General features: G+C 43.3%; 1 protein-coding gene across 1 annotated transcript in view; it reads right to left on the bottom strand.

The window, feature by feature from the left end:
• Positions 1-16,760, bottom strand: part of PRRC2C (proline rich coiled-coil 2C) — a 2,776,386-nt gene that overhangs the window by 1,951,152 nt on the left and 808,474 nt on the right. The window contains exon 8 of the mRNA XM_044086759.1: positions 9,747-9,827. Within this exon, the coding sequence (XP_043942694.1) occupies positions 9,747-9,827 (81 nt within the window). The remainder of the gene's footprint in view (positions 1-9,746; positions 9,828-16,760) is intronic.

Raw genomic sequence — 16,760 nt, forward strand, 5'->3', positions numbered from 1 at the left:
ACATTCAAATTGTATGGGTCTGCATGGGACATTGACCAAGATATTGTGCCTTGTTTTTCCAAAAGGTAAAAATATGCACAAAATCAGCATTCCTTGCCAAATATTTAATAATGACTTTGATATACGCTGTCAACATTTACACTGTTGAAAAGGTCAGTGTCTGCTGAACAACTCAAGCATATTTTTAGTCTAGCTCTTATAGTTAAAGAGTTATGAACATTTGTTTTCTGTATGGATTTACAAATGGATTTTCTGAAAATGAGCTCAGGCTGCACTGTTATTCCTATGGTGGAATTAAGCAGGCATTCTTTCCTGAGCTGCTCCGGAGTGAATGAGTTAATAGAACAAACTTTAGGAAGGAAGGATGAATTAGTTCGAAGAGAAACTCTGTCAGAGTGAAAGATCAAATAAGGGTGCTTAATGGAGAGAGCTTGAAGTTCAGATACTCGCCTAGCGGATGTAATAGCTACCAAAAAGAGAGTCTTCCAAGACAAAAATTTCAATGGGCAAGAAGAGGCTGGTTCAAAGGGGGGCAACATTAATTTAGATAACAATAAGTTTAGACTCCAAGGTGACGTAGGAGATCTAATTGGTGGTCTAATATGAAAAGCCCCTTTTAAAAAGGCTTTACAAAGTCTGTGGGCCATAACAGGAGCCCCACATTCTTCCACATGAAAATTAGAAATGGCAGCCAATTGAACTCTTAATGTGGCAGGAGAAGCACCCTGATGGAACAAGTCTGTTAAAAACTCTAATATTTTATTCAAAGGAGCTATAAAAGGATCCACTTGCTGTGTATTCGCCCAGAATACAAATCGCTTCCATTTACTAGAATATGTTTTAGTAGTGGAAGCTTTATGAGAAGCCACTAATATATTCTGAACTGCAGGCGAAAGAAGATCAGACCTGGCTAAGTTGGGAATTGGAGCAGCCAAGCTGCTAGATGGAGGGACAAGAGTGCGGGATGGGGAGCCCCTGACGAGTGAGTCAATAGATCTGGCTCTGGGTCCAGGATCCAGGGTCCCCGAATGCAGTGTGTCTTCAGGAAGGGAAACACAATTTGACGAGGCCAGAATGGGGCAATGGGGATTATTGTCCTGAGTAGGTTTCTGGCTTTCTGGAGAAACTTTGATATCAGGGGAAATGGAGGAAATGCGTACAGGAGTCCCGGGGGCCAATCGTGGATCAGTGCGTCCCTGGGGACTTCCCCTGGAGGGGGTAATAGGGCAAAGTAGCTCCTGCATTTGGCGTTCATTGGAGACGCAAACAGATCACAGGAAGGCTGGCCCCACGTGCGAAAAATCTTTTTCGCAACTGACTGTTTTAGGGACCACTCGTGCGGTAACAGTATTGCCCTGCTCAGCCTGTCGGCTATGACGTTGGATGACCCCGGGATGTGCGTTGCTATCAGAAAGCGACCCGTGGACTCCGCCCATTGCCAGATTCTCATGGCCTCTCTGCATAGCTGATAGGACTTGGTTCCCCCCTGCTTGTTTATGTACCAGACTACAGACATGTTGTCCGTCTGAACTGCAATAGTTCCCAGAGGAAGACGGGGAGCAAAGTGTTGCAACGCTAGAAACACTGCCCTCAACTCTAGAACATTGATGTGCAGATTGTACTCTAAATTGGTCCATTCGCCTTGGACTGTCTGTCCCTGAAAGATGCCCCCCCACCCTATCAGGGAAGCGTCCGTGGTCACCGTAACTGTAGGCGTGGGTAGCACAAATGGTCTCCCCTTGGAAAGGTTGCACGATTGAAGCCACCAGTTTAGGTGTGTTTTGCATGTGTTCGTTATAAGAATCTCGTGTGTTAGAGGTAGTTGTTGGAACGACCATTGTGCAAACAGTAGCCATTGTAGGACTCTCATGTGCAGCCTTCCCAAGGGTATTGCAATAAGAGAAGCTGACATGAGTCCCAAAACCTTCAGTACCAGTTTTGCTGGGGATTTCCTGGACAAGAGAAGAAGACGATGTGAGTCTGAAGTGAAAGTATCCTTTCTGGAGGAAGTCTTAGAATTAACTGATGTGTGTTTAATTCCGCTCCTATGAACAAGATACTCTGTGATGGTTGTAGTAAGGATTTTCCAAAGTTTACGGAAATTCCTAGGTGAACACACAGTTGAAGAGTATAGTCTCTGGCCTGTACTAGTTGACGCTGGGTGGTGGCAGAAAGGAGCCAGTCGTCCAGATACGGAAACACCTGGAATCCTTGGCGTCTCAAGTGAGACGCTACCACTGCCATGCATTTGGTGAAGACCCTGGGGCTGAGGTCAGACCAAAGGGCAGGGCTCGAAATTGAAAGTGACTGGCACCCAGCCGGAAGCGCAAATGATCTCTGGATGCCCTGGCCATTTTGATGTGGTAGTATGCATCCTTCAGATCTATTGAGCACATCCAGTCGCCCTTCTGTAAGAATGGAAGGATCGATTGAAGCGTGACCATTCAGAACTTTTCTTTCTTGACGAAGGTATTGAGGTCGCTTAGGTCCAGAATGGGCCTCCAGTCCCCTGTTTTCTTTGGAACTAAAAAGAACCTTGAGTAAGTCCCGAATCCTTGCTGGTCCGCTGGGACTGGTTGGATGACTCTTTTTCTAGCAGCTTTGAAATTTCTATAGCTGCTGGCTCTCAGATGGGGCGTACATCTGGGAGTCTTTTCTTTGGAATGGGATGGGATAGAAAGGGTATGTTGTAACCTCTGGTAACCACGCTTTTTACCCACTTGTCTGTAGTTATGTTTTGCCAGGCCTGAGGGTATAAAGCTAAGCGACCCCCGACTGCCTCCAGAGCAGGACAGTCGGGCCTCCTCTCAGGAGTGCTGGAAAGGTTTACCAGGAGTGTATCCCTGTCACCTTGATTCTGCGGACCCCCTCTGCCGCCAGGGCGGCGTCTTCCACCTCTGCCCCCTCCTCTACCTCTAGAAGGGGCATCACCCTGTGTGCCTGGGAAAGATCCTTGGGGTTTTCGAAACCACATTTTTCCACCACGTTGCCCTTTGGGGTACGGTCTGGTTGGGGTGGAAAAACGGACTCAGACAGCAGACAGAGTCTTTCCCTCCTGTTCACACCAGGTAAGGGTCTCCTTTACTTTGGGGCCAAAGAGAGTGGCACCGTCAAATGGGGCGTTAGTAAAGGAAGACTTGAAGGCTTCCGCAAATGAACATAAGCGCATCCAGGATTGTCTGCGAAGAGCAATCGCTGAAGCTGCTGCCCTACTCGAACCTTCGGCTGCGTAAGAGATCAGCCTCATGGACGAGTTCACAATGGATGTAAGGGTATTAAGTTGCGCTGTCACTTTCTCTGAGACAGCAGCATCTGTAGTACCCTGGAGGGTATCTCCCAACTCTTTGACTAGATCCCTCTGTAGTCGTGTAAAGTGGGTCAAATAGTTCAGGGATCGCATGGAAAAAGCCGCTGAACTAAAAATGCGCTTCCCATACCTGTCCATCGTCCTAGAATCTTTATTAGGGGGATGGACAGATTAGGAAGATTCCGACATCTCCTTTTTCGTGGCCGCTGCCACCACCATAGCGTCCACTGGAACTCCTTTTGTTAAGTAAGTCTTGTCCTGGGGTGCAGTGATATACTTATTGGGTTTCCTTGGGACTGGTTTCACTGTGTCAGGAGCCTCCCACGCCCTTCGAGCAATAAGTTCCATTAATTCGTCGAAGGGCGGAGTGACCCAGTTGGAAGAAGGGCGAGCACCGAATGCCTTCAGCAAGACTGACTCATCCTCAGAAGGGGGTAGGGACTGCCAGTCACCTCTCTGTTTCAGGATCTCCAATATGTCAGAAAAAGAGACATCTTCTGAAGGTGACTTAGGGGACCCTTCTGACTCATCTAAGTCAGTATCGGATGTCAAGGATTCTTGTGGAGAATCCAAGTGTCTCCTCTTACACAATCTTTTCCTAGGGACTTCTTCGTGGGGAGCATCCGAAGAAGCCTCCGAGGAAGAGGGGGCACCCTCCAGGGGTGGCTGAGACACCGGTGCTCGACGCTTGGATGCGGCCGTGGGTGCAGAGGAGGATAACGGCCCTTTATGGGGAGGTGAGGTTGCTTCTACTGATGTGGTTGTCTGGGTAGACAACACCTTCCTCATCAGATCGAAAGCCCCGGGCCCGAGTCGAAGAATCTCCGGTTCGAAGAAATGGGAAGAATCCCGAAACAGGCACCGAAGGCATCGACCCGAGGACGGAGCCGAATCGATCCGCGCCGAGGCCCGAGGGAAGGGTCGAACGGCGTCGGTTCGACTCTCGGCCCCGGAACCAAGGACAGATAGTCGGCTCCGAGACTCCGGTACCGGGTCCGACGGAGTCTACCGAGAATTCTACCTACACACTCTCATACACTAAGTATACCTAAAGGTACTTTCAGAACAACTTTTTCTAAAATATAACAAACAAAAATAAGTTATATCTTATCTGAAGATGCTCGAGCTAGCTCCCAGCGATGCGAACGCAGCAGCGGCAAACTAGATCTGAGGTAAAGGCAGAGGGGGATTGTGGGTATTAGATTGTCTCGAGCTTCTTCTCGATGCAGAGCTTGCAAGCGGCCGACACGGAGCCGAGGATCGGCTCCGAACCCCATGTGTAAGAACAAACGGCGAGATTGAACACTATCACATCAAGTTGTACCTTCTCCAAGCAGAGCAACATGAAAGCACTACTGAGCCTTCCGTCTGGATTTCTTCACCACCATAAGCAACAAGCTTCGCACAATTTGCCAAATCAAGCCTCTCACCAGCACATACTCTAGCAAATGTTTCTGCAGACTTAACACTGCACTTTGAACCGGTCAACATTGAGGTCTATGGGTTTTCCATTTATCCGAACAGTCCACAACACTTCATTCTTTGCCCATAAATCTAATGCATTGTTTCATGAAGCACTGACACACCATCAACATATAAAGTATGCGACCCTATGTCACAGCTTTCTAAATGATCACCTCGTTTCTTTAAATGGTCCATTTTAATAAAAGAATGCGTGCCTTTTGATTTACAAAACCTTTTGAAAGGATTCCACTTACTGCCCTTGTGACATTGCTAACCAAAAGCTAAACATTTTTCCCTTTTAGGCTCATGACTTCCTCCACAATTATGACAGCTGGCTATGAAACTGGGTGGGGGCATATTCTTTGAGCTTGCTGACTCACTCTTGTGCTTCATTGAGACTGTGGTTTCCACAGCACGTCTTGGAACTTGTTAGAAAGCTACGGGGTTTCCCAGTGAGTGTTACAGGGTTTGCAGTTGCTGCCATGTGGTTGGGCCTGTTTCTTTTAACCACATGGTGCATACTATCAACATGGGCTTTAGAAGTTATTGGAAGCATGCATTTCCCATTTGTAAGTATATATGTGTGCTTTTCTGTGCGTTCATATCTGACATATCTTAATGGCCTTATTCAAAGTTAAATAATTCAAAAAGCAAAATCTCTCTCACAGCATCATATTTAATAACACAAGTCTTATTAACACATCCCCCTTAAGTCACCAAATCTGCACGTTTTAGCCTTGTTTCTCAAATCAGTTATATGCTGCAAAGTTTCACCAGGCTTTTGATCTCTTATGTAAAATAAGTGCCCTTCCATTGCAACATCATTCGGGGGTTACACATTTCTTTAAATTTAAGTTAGCACTCTGGGTCCTCCCTTGACAAAGCCAGTACAAGTATAAGATGGTTTTCCCCTCTAATGCAAAGACAGCAGGTGCTCACACAAATGGAGCACTCCCTTTCCATGGCTTCTGAACCAGATAAATTGAGCAGAATAAATGCCTTTGTACATTTATTTTTACAAGAAAATGCAGCCTGTATGAAAACACCATATTCTTACTAAAACACACTCAGGTTCTCTGCAAAATTACTGTCAAACACAAATGGAGCTGGTTTTACGAAATGTGTCTGCCATGCCAACAAATAATGCCCAAACACATTGAAAAATATGGCCCCCTCTAATTATGTACAAACAAGCTGCTGTGTGCTTGTAACATTCAAATGCACAATAAGCTCTTCAAAATACTGTACTTTGCAAAATATGCTCTGTAATGGCTGTACTTTGTGAATGACTGTACTGTAATACTGCACAAACATGCAAACACTTCACACTTCAATTGATGTAAAATAGTGCTTAGCAAAAATTGTGGTAGTTTTCCTTATTTTATTAATTTTATGTGATTCGGACTGGATTTCAAACATTTCCCGTAGTTATTTAGAATAATTCTGTTAATATATCGTTACTTAGAACTTCGTTTAGAGCATTCTGAATGCCTCGTTTCATATTTTGGAGAAGAAATAGTTTGAGCAAGTCTTAATACCTGAAATGAATTTCTGACCTGTTTTGCGAGTTATACGTGCAGTAGGGATGATTCACTCCTATACATTCCTCCAGTGTTAAGAGTGCTTCGCTGTCTCAAACTGAAGAATCTGGATCCCTTTCTGGCACCATGTCCTTTTAGACATGCCACTTCTGACACCATGTCACTCCTCCCTCTCTAGTACAGATGACGGACAGGCGGACATTTTGTTTATACGCTTTATTACATAGAAACACATCAGGATGGATAGCAGTATTACAAAATATAAATGAACTGATCAACAGACTAAGTAGCGTAATATTTAATTATAAGAGCAAAGCTTTCAGGTTAAACACACTTCATCAGTATTAGCTCAATGCACCTACCTAAAACAATTTATACAGACATTAATTAAACCACAGACAATAGAAATTCATCACATACTGTTAAAGAAACATCAGTCTTTTTTTAAAAAAATACAGTAATAAAATATTGCAACAGTTCCAACATATATTACATAAAAATTAATGTAGACAGCTATGTCTCTGTTTTAAAATCGGTTTCAATAATATCATTTGATTTAAACCAGGTAATTTATCTGCAAATAAAAGGAGTATCCATTTGTATTCACTCAGTTCTAGTTTAATGTTCATATCACCCCACCTATTGCCCTTGGTTATATTGCCAATAACTTTAAACATAAAACCAAGCTCTAGATTAGTCTCATTTATATGCTTAGCTAGAGCATTTGTCAAGATCTTCCGTCTAATGTCAGAATTATGTTCTATTATTCCATCCTTAAGTCTTCTATTAGACTTATCTACATAGAAAGTTACATTTTTTGCACGTAGCCAGGTATACAATGTTAGTGCTATTACAAGGTGCAGCACATTTGAATTCAAATCTTTTTCCAGTGTGTGCATCAAATAACTCACATCTTTAGCAATATAAGTGCAGCAACAACAATTATAGCATGGAAAAGTACCATTTTTTTTATCCTGGTTAAATTCATACTCCCCTATACATCTTTATAGCACAATTGTTGCTTCAAATTAGCACTGTTTCTAAATGCAAACCTAGGTGTAGGGTTAATAAAATTCTTCAAATCTGGTAAGGCCTGTAATATGGGCCAATTGTCAGAGATAATTTTCTGTATTTGTGAAGTACTTCTATTACATGTTGTGGTGCTGTGGTAGCGTTGTCGCCTCACAGTTAGACGTTGCCTGTTCGATTCTCAGTTAGAGCATCTTGTGTGTGGCGACATGCGTGAACGGGCATTCCTTCGTTGAAGGTTGTGCGTTAGGCCCGGCAAGCCAGCATGTAAAACTCTACTGCCAATCATTAGTGAACCGGAGTCCCACTGTGGCGACCCCTAAACGGGAAAAGCCGAAAGACACAAACATATCGAAGCTGTACACAAACATCAGGGGTAGCAGATGTTATATCAGTAGTATTTCTTCTGTCCTTGAAGTATGGACTAGCATCACCATCCCGTAATCTAACCATTTCATTATAGTTGCATATAATCATGTTGGGATCATAACCTGTATCTATTAAGTTTGCCCATCTCATCTGCTTGTTGTTGAAAACGATTAATATCAGTGTTCAATCGACTTAAATGTTTCATTTGGGACTTTATTATGCCTCTGAAGATATGTGGAGCATGCATACTTTTTTATGCAGATATTTATTACCATGTATAGGTTTTTTTATATATGGTGGTATGTATATCATTACCATCAAAATGTAATGTCACGTGTACAATTTGTGTACAACTTCGATATGTAACGACATATAATAGAAGTACTTCACAAATACAGAAAATTATCTCTGACAATTGGCCCATATTACAGGCCTTACCAGATTTGAAGAAATTTATTAACCCTACACCTAGGGTTTGCATTTAGAAACAGTGCAAATTTGAAGCAACAATTATGCTTTAAAGGTATAAAAGAGGGTATGAATTTAACCAGGATAAAAAAGATGGTACTTTTCCATGCTATAATTGTTGTTGCTGCACTTATATTGCTAAAGATGTGAATTATTTGATACACACACGAAAAAGATTTGAATTCGAATGCGTTGCAACTTGTAATAGCACTAACATTGTATACCTGGCTACGTGCAAAAAAATGAAACTTTCTATGTAGATAAGTCTAATAGAAGACTTAAGGATAGAATAATAGAACATAATTCTGACATTAGACGGAAGATCTTGACAAATACTCTAGCTAAGCATATAAATGAGACTAATCTAGAGCTTGGTTTTATGTTTAAAGTTATTGGCAATATAACCAAGGACAATAGGTGGGGTGATATAAACACTAAACTAGAACTGAGTGAATACAAACGGATACTCCTTTTATTTGCAGATAAATTACCTGGTTTAAATCAAATGGTATTATTGAAACAGATTTTAAAACAGAGACTTAACTGATTACATTAATTTTTATGTAATATATGTTGGACCTTGTGCGATATTTTAGTACTATATTTAAAAAAAAAAAGACTTTCTTTAACAGTATGTGATGAATTTCTATTGGCTGTGGTTTGTCTGTATAAATTGTTTTAAGTAGGTGCATTGAGCGAACACTGATGAAGGGTGTTTAACCTGAAACCTTTGTTCTTATAATTAAATATTACGCTACTCAGTTCGTCTTTGCTTTAATACATTTTTGTCAGAACTGTGTTTTACCTAAATCCGTGATTGTCTTGCTAACAGCCAAACTACACAGACATACAATGCTTACATCTCAATAGCTTACTTCAAAATGTCAGTCAGGCTCGCACATGCTCAGTATTTATACACTTATGCAAGCACCTAGAAAGCTTCTTAAAGTTGTACACACTGATCTACAGGTAGGGCTTGGTTTCTCCCTGCTTGCCGTTGCATCAGCCTGACAAGTTATCCATTTAGATCAGGATCACTACCTGCCGTAGAAGGCCCTAGAACTCCTTTATCATTACAAAGACTGCTCTCATCTCCAGAAGACTAATGTGAAGGTTGGCTTCTGCTTGTATCTGTACTTCTTGGACCAACCTCCCCTCAAAATGCCTGGTCCCCAAACTTCATAAAGGAGATACCCATGGTAACTACCACTGCTGGGGGATGCAAAATGAATGGTTGTTCCAAAAAAAAGTAAGCGGTCAGCCACCAATTCAGATGCCTTTCTGCTTGATGGTGTTATTCGGACTGGATAAGATGGAGGGTCTGATAGCTGTGAGCACTAAGAAGAGAGTAGCCAATGCAGAATCCTCATGTAAAGACAGACATGAATGGACCATTACCATAGAAGCCTCCATTGTCCCCTAGTGCTTTTAGAATTAAAGCTGTAAGACAATGTTCCTGCTTTAGATGCAGTTGCTTGGATAGGTTGCACACTTCTGTTAGAGGACTTGGAAAGGAAAATTTTGCATTTCTACACCAAGCAATAAACTTCATAAGCTTTTGAACTTACCATAACAAAAACCGACAGCTTGCAACACTGTGGTATTGGCCTACAAAAACGAAAACGGAAATCTTTGGAGGAATCTGTTTCCTACAAAAAAATGCAATTAAGTTTATTAAACATTAAGAATCAATTACAAGGACAAAAGAAAAGAAGGTCTCCATACAGGGTACTTAACTTGCCTAGAAACGCACTGTGGAAAACCACACTACACAGGAAGAATGAACTGTAGAGTGCATCATCCGATGCCCTTTTTATACTAGACATCAGTTCAAATGGACATCTGTTGGTAGGGAAAATAGTGAAAAGCCTAATATTTAGGTCATCCATGGGCTTTAGCATGGCAAAAACCCAAAAATTAGTATGGCAACACTGACTATGAACATCCTCCTGTTTTCCTTGACAATTTTTATGAAGAGGTAAGCATACCAAAGGTCTAATGCAGTACATCCAATCGCCCACCCTTACACATGGCACCATCACCTGCACAGTAACCATTCTGAATGGAGTCTTTTTGACAAAGTAGTTTAAGCTGCTGAGGTCAAGGATAGGCCTGCAGTCCTTCCTTTTCTTTGGTACCAAAAAGAACCAAGAAAAACTTCCTGACCTTCAATGGTCAGGCGGGACCTTCCCAAAAGTTTTTTTTTTTAAGGAGAGTGATTCTCTTTTTGGCCAATTTATTCTAGAGGGGTGGGACATCTGGAAACGCCAACCTCCGAGGTGGTGGGGAGAGGACAAATGAAGTTAGAGCCTCTGGATATAACTTCTTAGCGTCTCCCAGAGTGCCTCCAGAAGTGGACCGTTTGGGAAGCCATCAGGGCTGCTGGTTCTTTTTTTCAGAGAAAGAATCATAAAAACCCTGACTTTTTTCAGACCAATTCTACCTCTAGGTTGGAGCCCATTAAAGGGACCTCTTCTGCAGCTGGTCCGGTCCAAGACACAGCCTTGGTGTTCAGGGTTTGTAAACCCCAAGAATTTGGAAGCCTGCTCATTCATGCTGAAAGGACTAAGAAGTAAGAAGTACAACCATATACCTCAAAGATCACTTCCTCATACTGACAAGGTGGTTTAGTGGGTCAGGATCCCCTATATCTCAATAGTTCAAGGATTTTGCCAAGCAATTTATCTTTAAGAAGGTACGGTGGGGGAGAGCCTCAACCTCCAAGTACGTGTATGATGCAAGAGGGACTCGGGGTGTCAACATCTCCTTTTACATGTTACCCTCCTTATGATCAGAGTTGCAAAGAGTCCATTAACACTGCAGCTGTTTCTTTGAAAACATCAGACCTGCTCTTTGCCCAGGAAACATATGAGAGCTTAGAAACACAGGCTGGCTTCTGAGCGGAGCCTGTGCAGAGGATAAAAATAGTTGTGTAAAATCTTACCTGTGCAGAGGAAAAATAGTTGTGTATAATCTTACCATAACCATAGATGCCTTCCTCTTCCATGTTGCAATATTCTTAATGTGGGATTTCCCAATTCAGGCAACCCAAACACCAGCTCCTATACAAACGCTTAAAGCCTGGCTGCCGTAGGTGCGTGGGACATCACACGTAGGGCCATAAACCAGGGATCTTAACTGTGATGTCTGCACGCACAGACCTCAGAACTTTAAGGCCAGACAGACAGTCCCAAAGAGATTAATAAGTGATGTCAGCCAGAGGTATCAAGTGTCATATGCTGGTTAGTTGATCTTGGTGAAGGGTAGAGCTTCCTAGTGCCCAACAGCTACGTCCATAGTCCAAACTTAATCCAGGGGGATGGAGGGAAGGAATACTGCAACATGGAAAAAAAAGACATCTATGGTTATGGTAAGATTTTACACAACTATTCTATGCCCTTCTGTTCCTATGTTGCAGTATGCTTAGTGTGGGAGAGTACCACAGCTTAGAGGGAAGGGTGGAGGTAGAAGGGGAAGATTCCATAAACTCCTGCAGGATTGCTCTAGCAAAACCTGCCCTGGCTCTAGAGACTTGTTCCAGCTTGTAGTGTTTGGTGAAGGTGTGAACAGTGGACCAAGTGGCTGCTGCCATAATGGAAGTGTCCAGCCCTTTGAGTAAGGCTTGGGAAGTAGCCATTCTTATGGTGGAATGAGCTCTCACTCCATGGGGTAAGTGCTTGCCATGGTGCGAGTAGCAGAAGGAAATAGATTTTCTGAATCAATACGAAATAGTTAGCTTGCAGACTGCCTGGCCCAGAGCCCTGGGATGGAAGGAAACAAATAGTTGGTTCGATTTTCTGAAGGACTTAAGTTTTGTCTAGGTAGAATCTCAGTTGTCTCTGTACATCCAGGGAACGCAGAATCCTCTCAATTCTTAGTTGGGGTGGGGAAAAAAGTAGGTAAGTGAACATATTGATTTCAAGATGGTTCGCTGACCACTTTGGGTATGAAGGGTTAGTATGTAAGGTCACCCTGTCCTTGTGGAAGGCTGTGTAAGGGGGGCAGGCCATGAGAGCTTGTAACTGTGACACTCCCTTAGTTGAAGTGATGGCCAGCAACAGTACAGTCTTCCATGTACACAACTGTAAAGAAGCATTGCTAGCTGGCTCAAAGGGGCCAGTGTTAGTTTTTCCAGGACAAAGTTAAGGTCCCAGGGTGTGGTGGTATGGGTTTGCTAGGTGATTTGATGTGTAAGACCCCTCAGGAAAAATTTTACATCCAGCCTGGATAGCAAAGGGGGTCTAGAGGCAGGCAACCTGAAATGGCTGAAAGGTGGACTTTCATTGAAGAGTAAGAAAAGACATCCTTAATGAGTTCACACACAAGCAAGGACTAGGGAAGTATTTGCCTGGCTGGGGGTCCCTGTCCTTATGTAGACACCATTTCGAGAATCTTCCTCATTTGTATAAATATGACTTTCTAATAGCAGATTTCCTAGCCTCCCTCAGGACTGTAAGCATGCCCTCTGAATAGTGGTGGCTAAAACAGATTAGAAGGTTTATCACCCAGAGTGTTAACACTAACATCTGTAGGCGAGCATGAATTAGGGTTCCCTTTTGATGTGTGAGAAGGTCCACCTTGTGGGGTAATTTGTGGTGACTGCCCTTGGCTAATGACAGAATTAGGGGGAACCAGTGTTCCCTTGGCCAGTAGGGGGTCACCAGCAATATTTTTGGTTTGTCCTTCCTGATTTTCAGTAGGACTTTTTGGATTAGAGGGAATGGTAAGAAAGTGTAGAGGCATCTACTCTCCAGGCAAGTGGGAGTGATCCTTGGTGAAGAAATTGTGCAACTGTCTGTTTTTGGGGGGGGGGGGGCAAACAAATCCACTTGAGTGGACAATGTCTAGAAAGGTCTCACTGTTCAACATCCACTCGTGCTGCAGACAGAATGTTCTGCTGAGAATATCTGCTTGTTTGTTGTCATGACAGGGGACGTATGAGGCCTGCAGGGACAAGTTGTGCCTGGAAGCAAGGTCCCAATTTTGTAGTTACTCTGCAAAGGAGGTAAGCTTTTGGTCCATCTTTGTTTGTTGAGATATCACATAACTGTGGTGTTGTCTGTGAATTTTGGAAGGGGGCCCGGGTGGAGGGTAGGAAGAAAAGCCCCCAGGGCCAGAAGAACTGCAGTCATTTCCCTGACATCGATATGCTTTTTTGAAGGGTAGGATTCCATGCCTTCTGTACCATGAAACCTTTGCAAGTGGATCCCCACCCAAGGTCTGATGCATCTGTATCCATAAGCTGGGGGGGAGGGTATTTGAAGTGGCAGAAGGATTTGTTGAGTCATCCACTTTAGTTCTGATTTGAGGCAGGGCAGAATGGAAATTTGTTTCGCCAAGGAGTGGTGTTGTGACCACAAGTCTTTTAGGTACCACTGGAATTTCCGCATGTGCGTTCTTGCTAAGGGAAGCATAGGAATGGTGGCTGCCATTAGCCCCAGGACTTGCAGGAATGGCTTGCAGAAATCTGGGGTGCTAGTAAAAGGTTTTAGAAGTGAGTGGAGAGGGAGTGGACCTTTTCCTTGGGGAAGAAAAGCCCGCATCAGATCTATCCTGATCCCGCAGTCCAGAAAGATTTTGTCTTGCAGTGGGAGCAAAGAGGATTTAAGTTGAGGGTGAAGCCCAGATTTTGAAGAAGGGTAGTGGTGAACCTGAGATGATTTTGGGGGAGGTCTTCTGACTCTGCTAGAAGGAGACTGCTGTCTAGATAAGGATAGATTTGGACACCTTGGGACCTGCAGTAAGCAATGGCTGGGGCTAGGCAATTTGTGAATACCCTAGGTGCAGTACACAAACCTAACGGCAAGGCTGTAAATTGAAAATGAGAGCAGGGACCAGCAAAACACAAGTATTTTTTGTTGGAGGGTTTTATGGGGATAGGGAAATGAGCCTCCTTTAGATCCAGTGTGGCTATGAATGCATGGGCTGGGATTAAAGGAAGAGTTGGAAGGGACAGCATATTGAATGATAGAACTTTTAGTAACTGGTTTAGGAAGGAGCGATCCAGTACAGGTCTCAAACGCCCATCCTTTTTGGGGACAAGAAAGAGTCTTGAGCAAAACCCTTTTCCTTCCTCTCCTGGAGGAACAGGTTTTATTGTTCATAGTTTTTGGAGATCTAGAAGAATGAGAATTAGGAGGTGGATTTGACTTTTTGGGTGGAAAGGGAATGGACCTTGGGGTGAGTTTTCCCTCCAAGAAAGGAAGAATCCATTTTGAATGACAGTCAGTACAGTACAATTGTGTACACTTACCATAAATGTAAATGTTTGAGTGTATTCACTGTTGCAGTCATTACATTTGGGTGATCTGCTGGCAGGTTGCCCTCAGTCGGCCTGAATAAAGTCTTGGGTCCTGCGTCGGTTGCTCTCTCTTCTTCCATGAAGTCAGGTCGTCAGGGGTATAAAACATGCAGCTGACGCCATTTTAATCAGTTTTTCTTGCCCCAGATGTCAGGTGCCCCCCAAATGGGGAGCCAAAAAATATATACATGTGCATGTAATTTAAAACACAAAAAATATACCTCCAGCTAAAAGCAAATACTCCAAAAAGGCTTTTGAGCATAGTAACAGAAAGAAGAGGTATAATAAGTGAGAAAAAGGGGGCTGGTGGGTGGGTAACCAGGACTGCAATAGTGAACACACTAACATCAACATTTATGGTAAGTGTACATAACTGTACTATGTTCTCCGTGTTTCACTGTTGCAGTCATTACATTTGGGTAGAATCCCAAAGCTATGGTTGGGGGGATGGAAATATACAGCATTAGGAGCAGATATAAGGCCCTGCAGGACAGCAGTAGCAAAGCCTGCTCTGGATTTAGAAGAGAAAGATAAATGGTAATGTTTGGTGAACGTATGAACTGAGCTCCAAGTAGCACTTTCTAGAATGTTTTTGGTAGGAACCCCTCTGAGAAAAGTTGCAGAAGTAGATGCAGCCCTGGTGGAATGGGATCTGATCCCCCTGGGAATAGGTTTACCATGGTGCATGTAGCAGAAACGAATACAATGGCTTATCCATTTTGAAATAGTCTGCTTTGAAATAGCCTTTCCCTTTGCCCCTGCAGCAAATGCCACCAGTAATTGCTCAGATTTTCTTAGAGACTTTGTCCTGTTTAAGTAGAATCTTAGTTCCCGGTGTACATCCAATGAAAGCAGAAGCCGCTCCCCCTTGTTCTGCGGATTTGGAAAAAAAAAGTTGGCAGATGAATGGTCTGATCAAGAGCCACACTGGACACCACCTTAGGCATAAAGGATGGCTTGGTACTGAGGGCAACCCTGTCCGGATAAAAGATAAAAGGCTCCACTGCCATTAGTGCCTGTAGAGCTGAAATCCTTCTAGCTGAAGTGACTGCTAAAAGAAAAGCTGTCTTCCAAGAGAGAAATTTTATGTATGCAGTAGCAACTGGCTCAAAAGGAGGTACATTGAGTTTTTCCAAAACAAAATTGAGGTCCAATGCAGGAGTGTGTGCTCTCCTGGGAGGCCTTAAATTTTTGGCCCCTCTGAGGTACTGCTTTAGCAGAGGATGAGAAAAGAGGGGAGGCCTCTGTGTTGTAATGAGCTGAAATGGCAGAGACATGTATTTTTATGGAAGAAAAAGATAGGCCCTTGTGAAGCATCTCAGTTAAGTATTGTAGAATCTGAGGAATATTAGGCATTGCTGTGCTTATTCCTTGAGCTTGGTTCCAGGCAGAAAAACTTTTCCATTTATCAGCATAAGATTTTCTAGTACTAGACCTTCTAGCCTTCAAAATGACATCCATCACAGATTTACTGAGAGATGTGGCTGGTGAAATTAGTTGATTAGCCATGCTGCAAGATTCAGAGTTTGGAGCAGTGTGCAGAATTTGATAGCTCTGCTGAGACAGTAGATAAGGAGTCAGAGGCAAGTACCATGGAGGAAGGTGTGACATATTGCGGAGGAGCGGGTACCAGTGATGGCGCGGCCAGTCTGGAGCAATCGGAATCATTTTCGTTTTTTCCTGTCTGACTTTTAGTAAAACCTTGGAGAGCAGAGGCAGAGGGGGAAAGGCAAAGACGGATAGTTTTTCCAGATGAAGGATAGAGCATCCACTTTCCAAGCTTTTTTGTGATGAATTCTTGTGCAGAATTTGTCCAATTGATAGTTTTGGGAGCCTCCTCCATCTTTGTGTCAACATGCTGAAGATTTGTGGATCCAGTTTCCATTTGTGTGGGTCCATAAGACTTCTGCTTAATCTGCCAGATTATTTTGCTTTCCTGGCAGAAATTGAGATTGTAGATGTATTTGGTACGTCAAGGCTGTGTTCCACAAAGCCATGGCTAGTCTGCAAAGGGGGTAGGAGTGGGTACCCCCCCTGCTTGTTTATGTACCACATAACTGTGGTGTTGTCCATCTGTATCAGTAGTTGTCCTGGAAGAAGAAAGTCCTTGAAGGCTGTCAGAGCATTCTGTACAGCTAGCATTTCTTTCTGGTTGATATGCAGATGCATTTGATTTGGGCTCCATTCACCTTGAATACGTCTCCCTGCCAGATGGGCCCCTCCAAGCATAATCTGATGCGTCTGTAGTCAGGGTTTGGGTGGCAGGGGGTGGGATGAATGA

The sequence above is a fragment of the Protopterus annectens genome, chromosome 10.part0 (genome assembly GCF_019279795.1).
Source record: "Protopterus annectens isolate FY-2018-M chromosome 10.part0, PAN1.0, whole genome shotgun sequence".
NCBI classification, from domain to species: Eukaryota; Metazoa; Chordata; order Ceratodontiformes; family Protopteridae; genus Protopterus; species Protopterus annectens.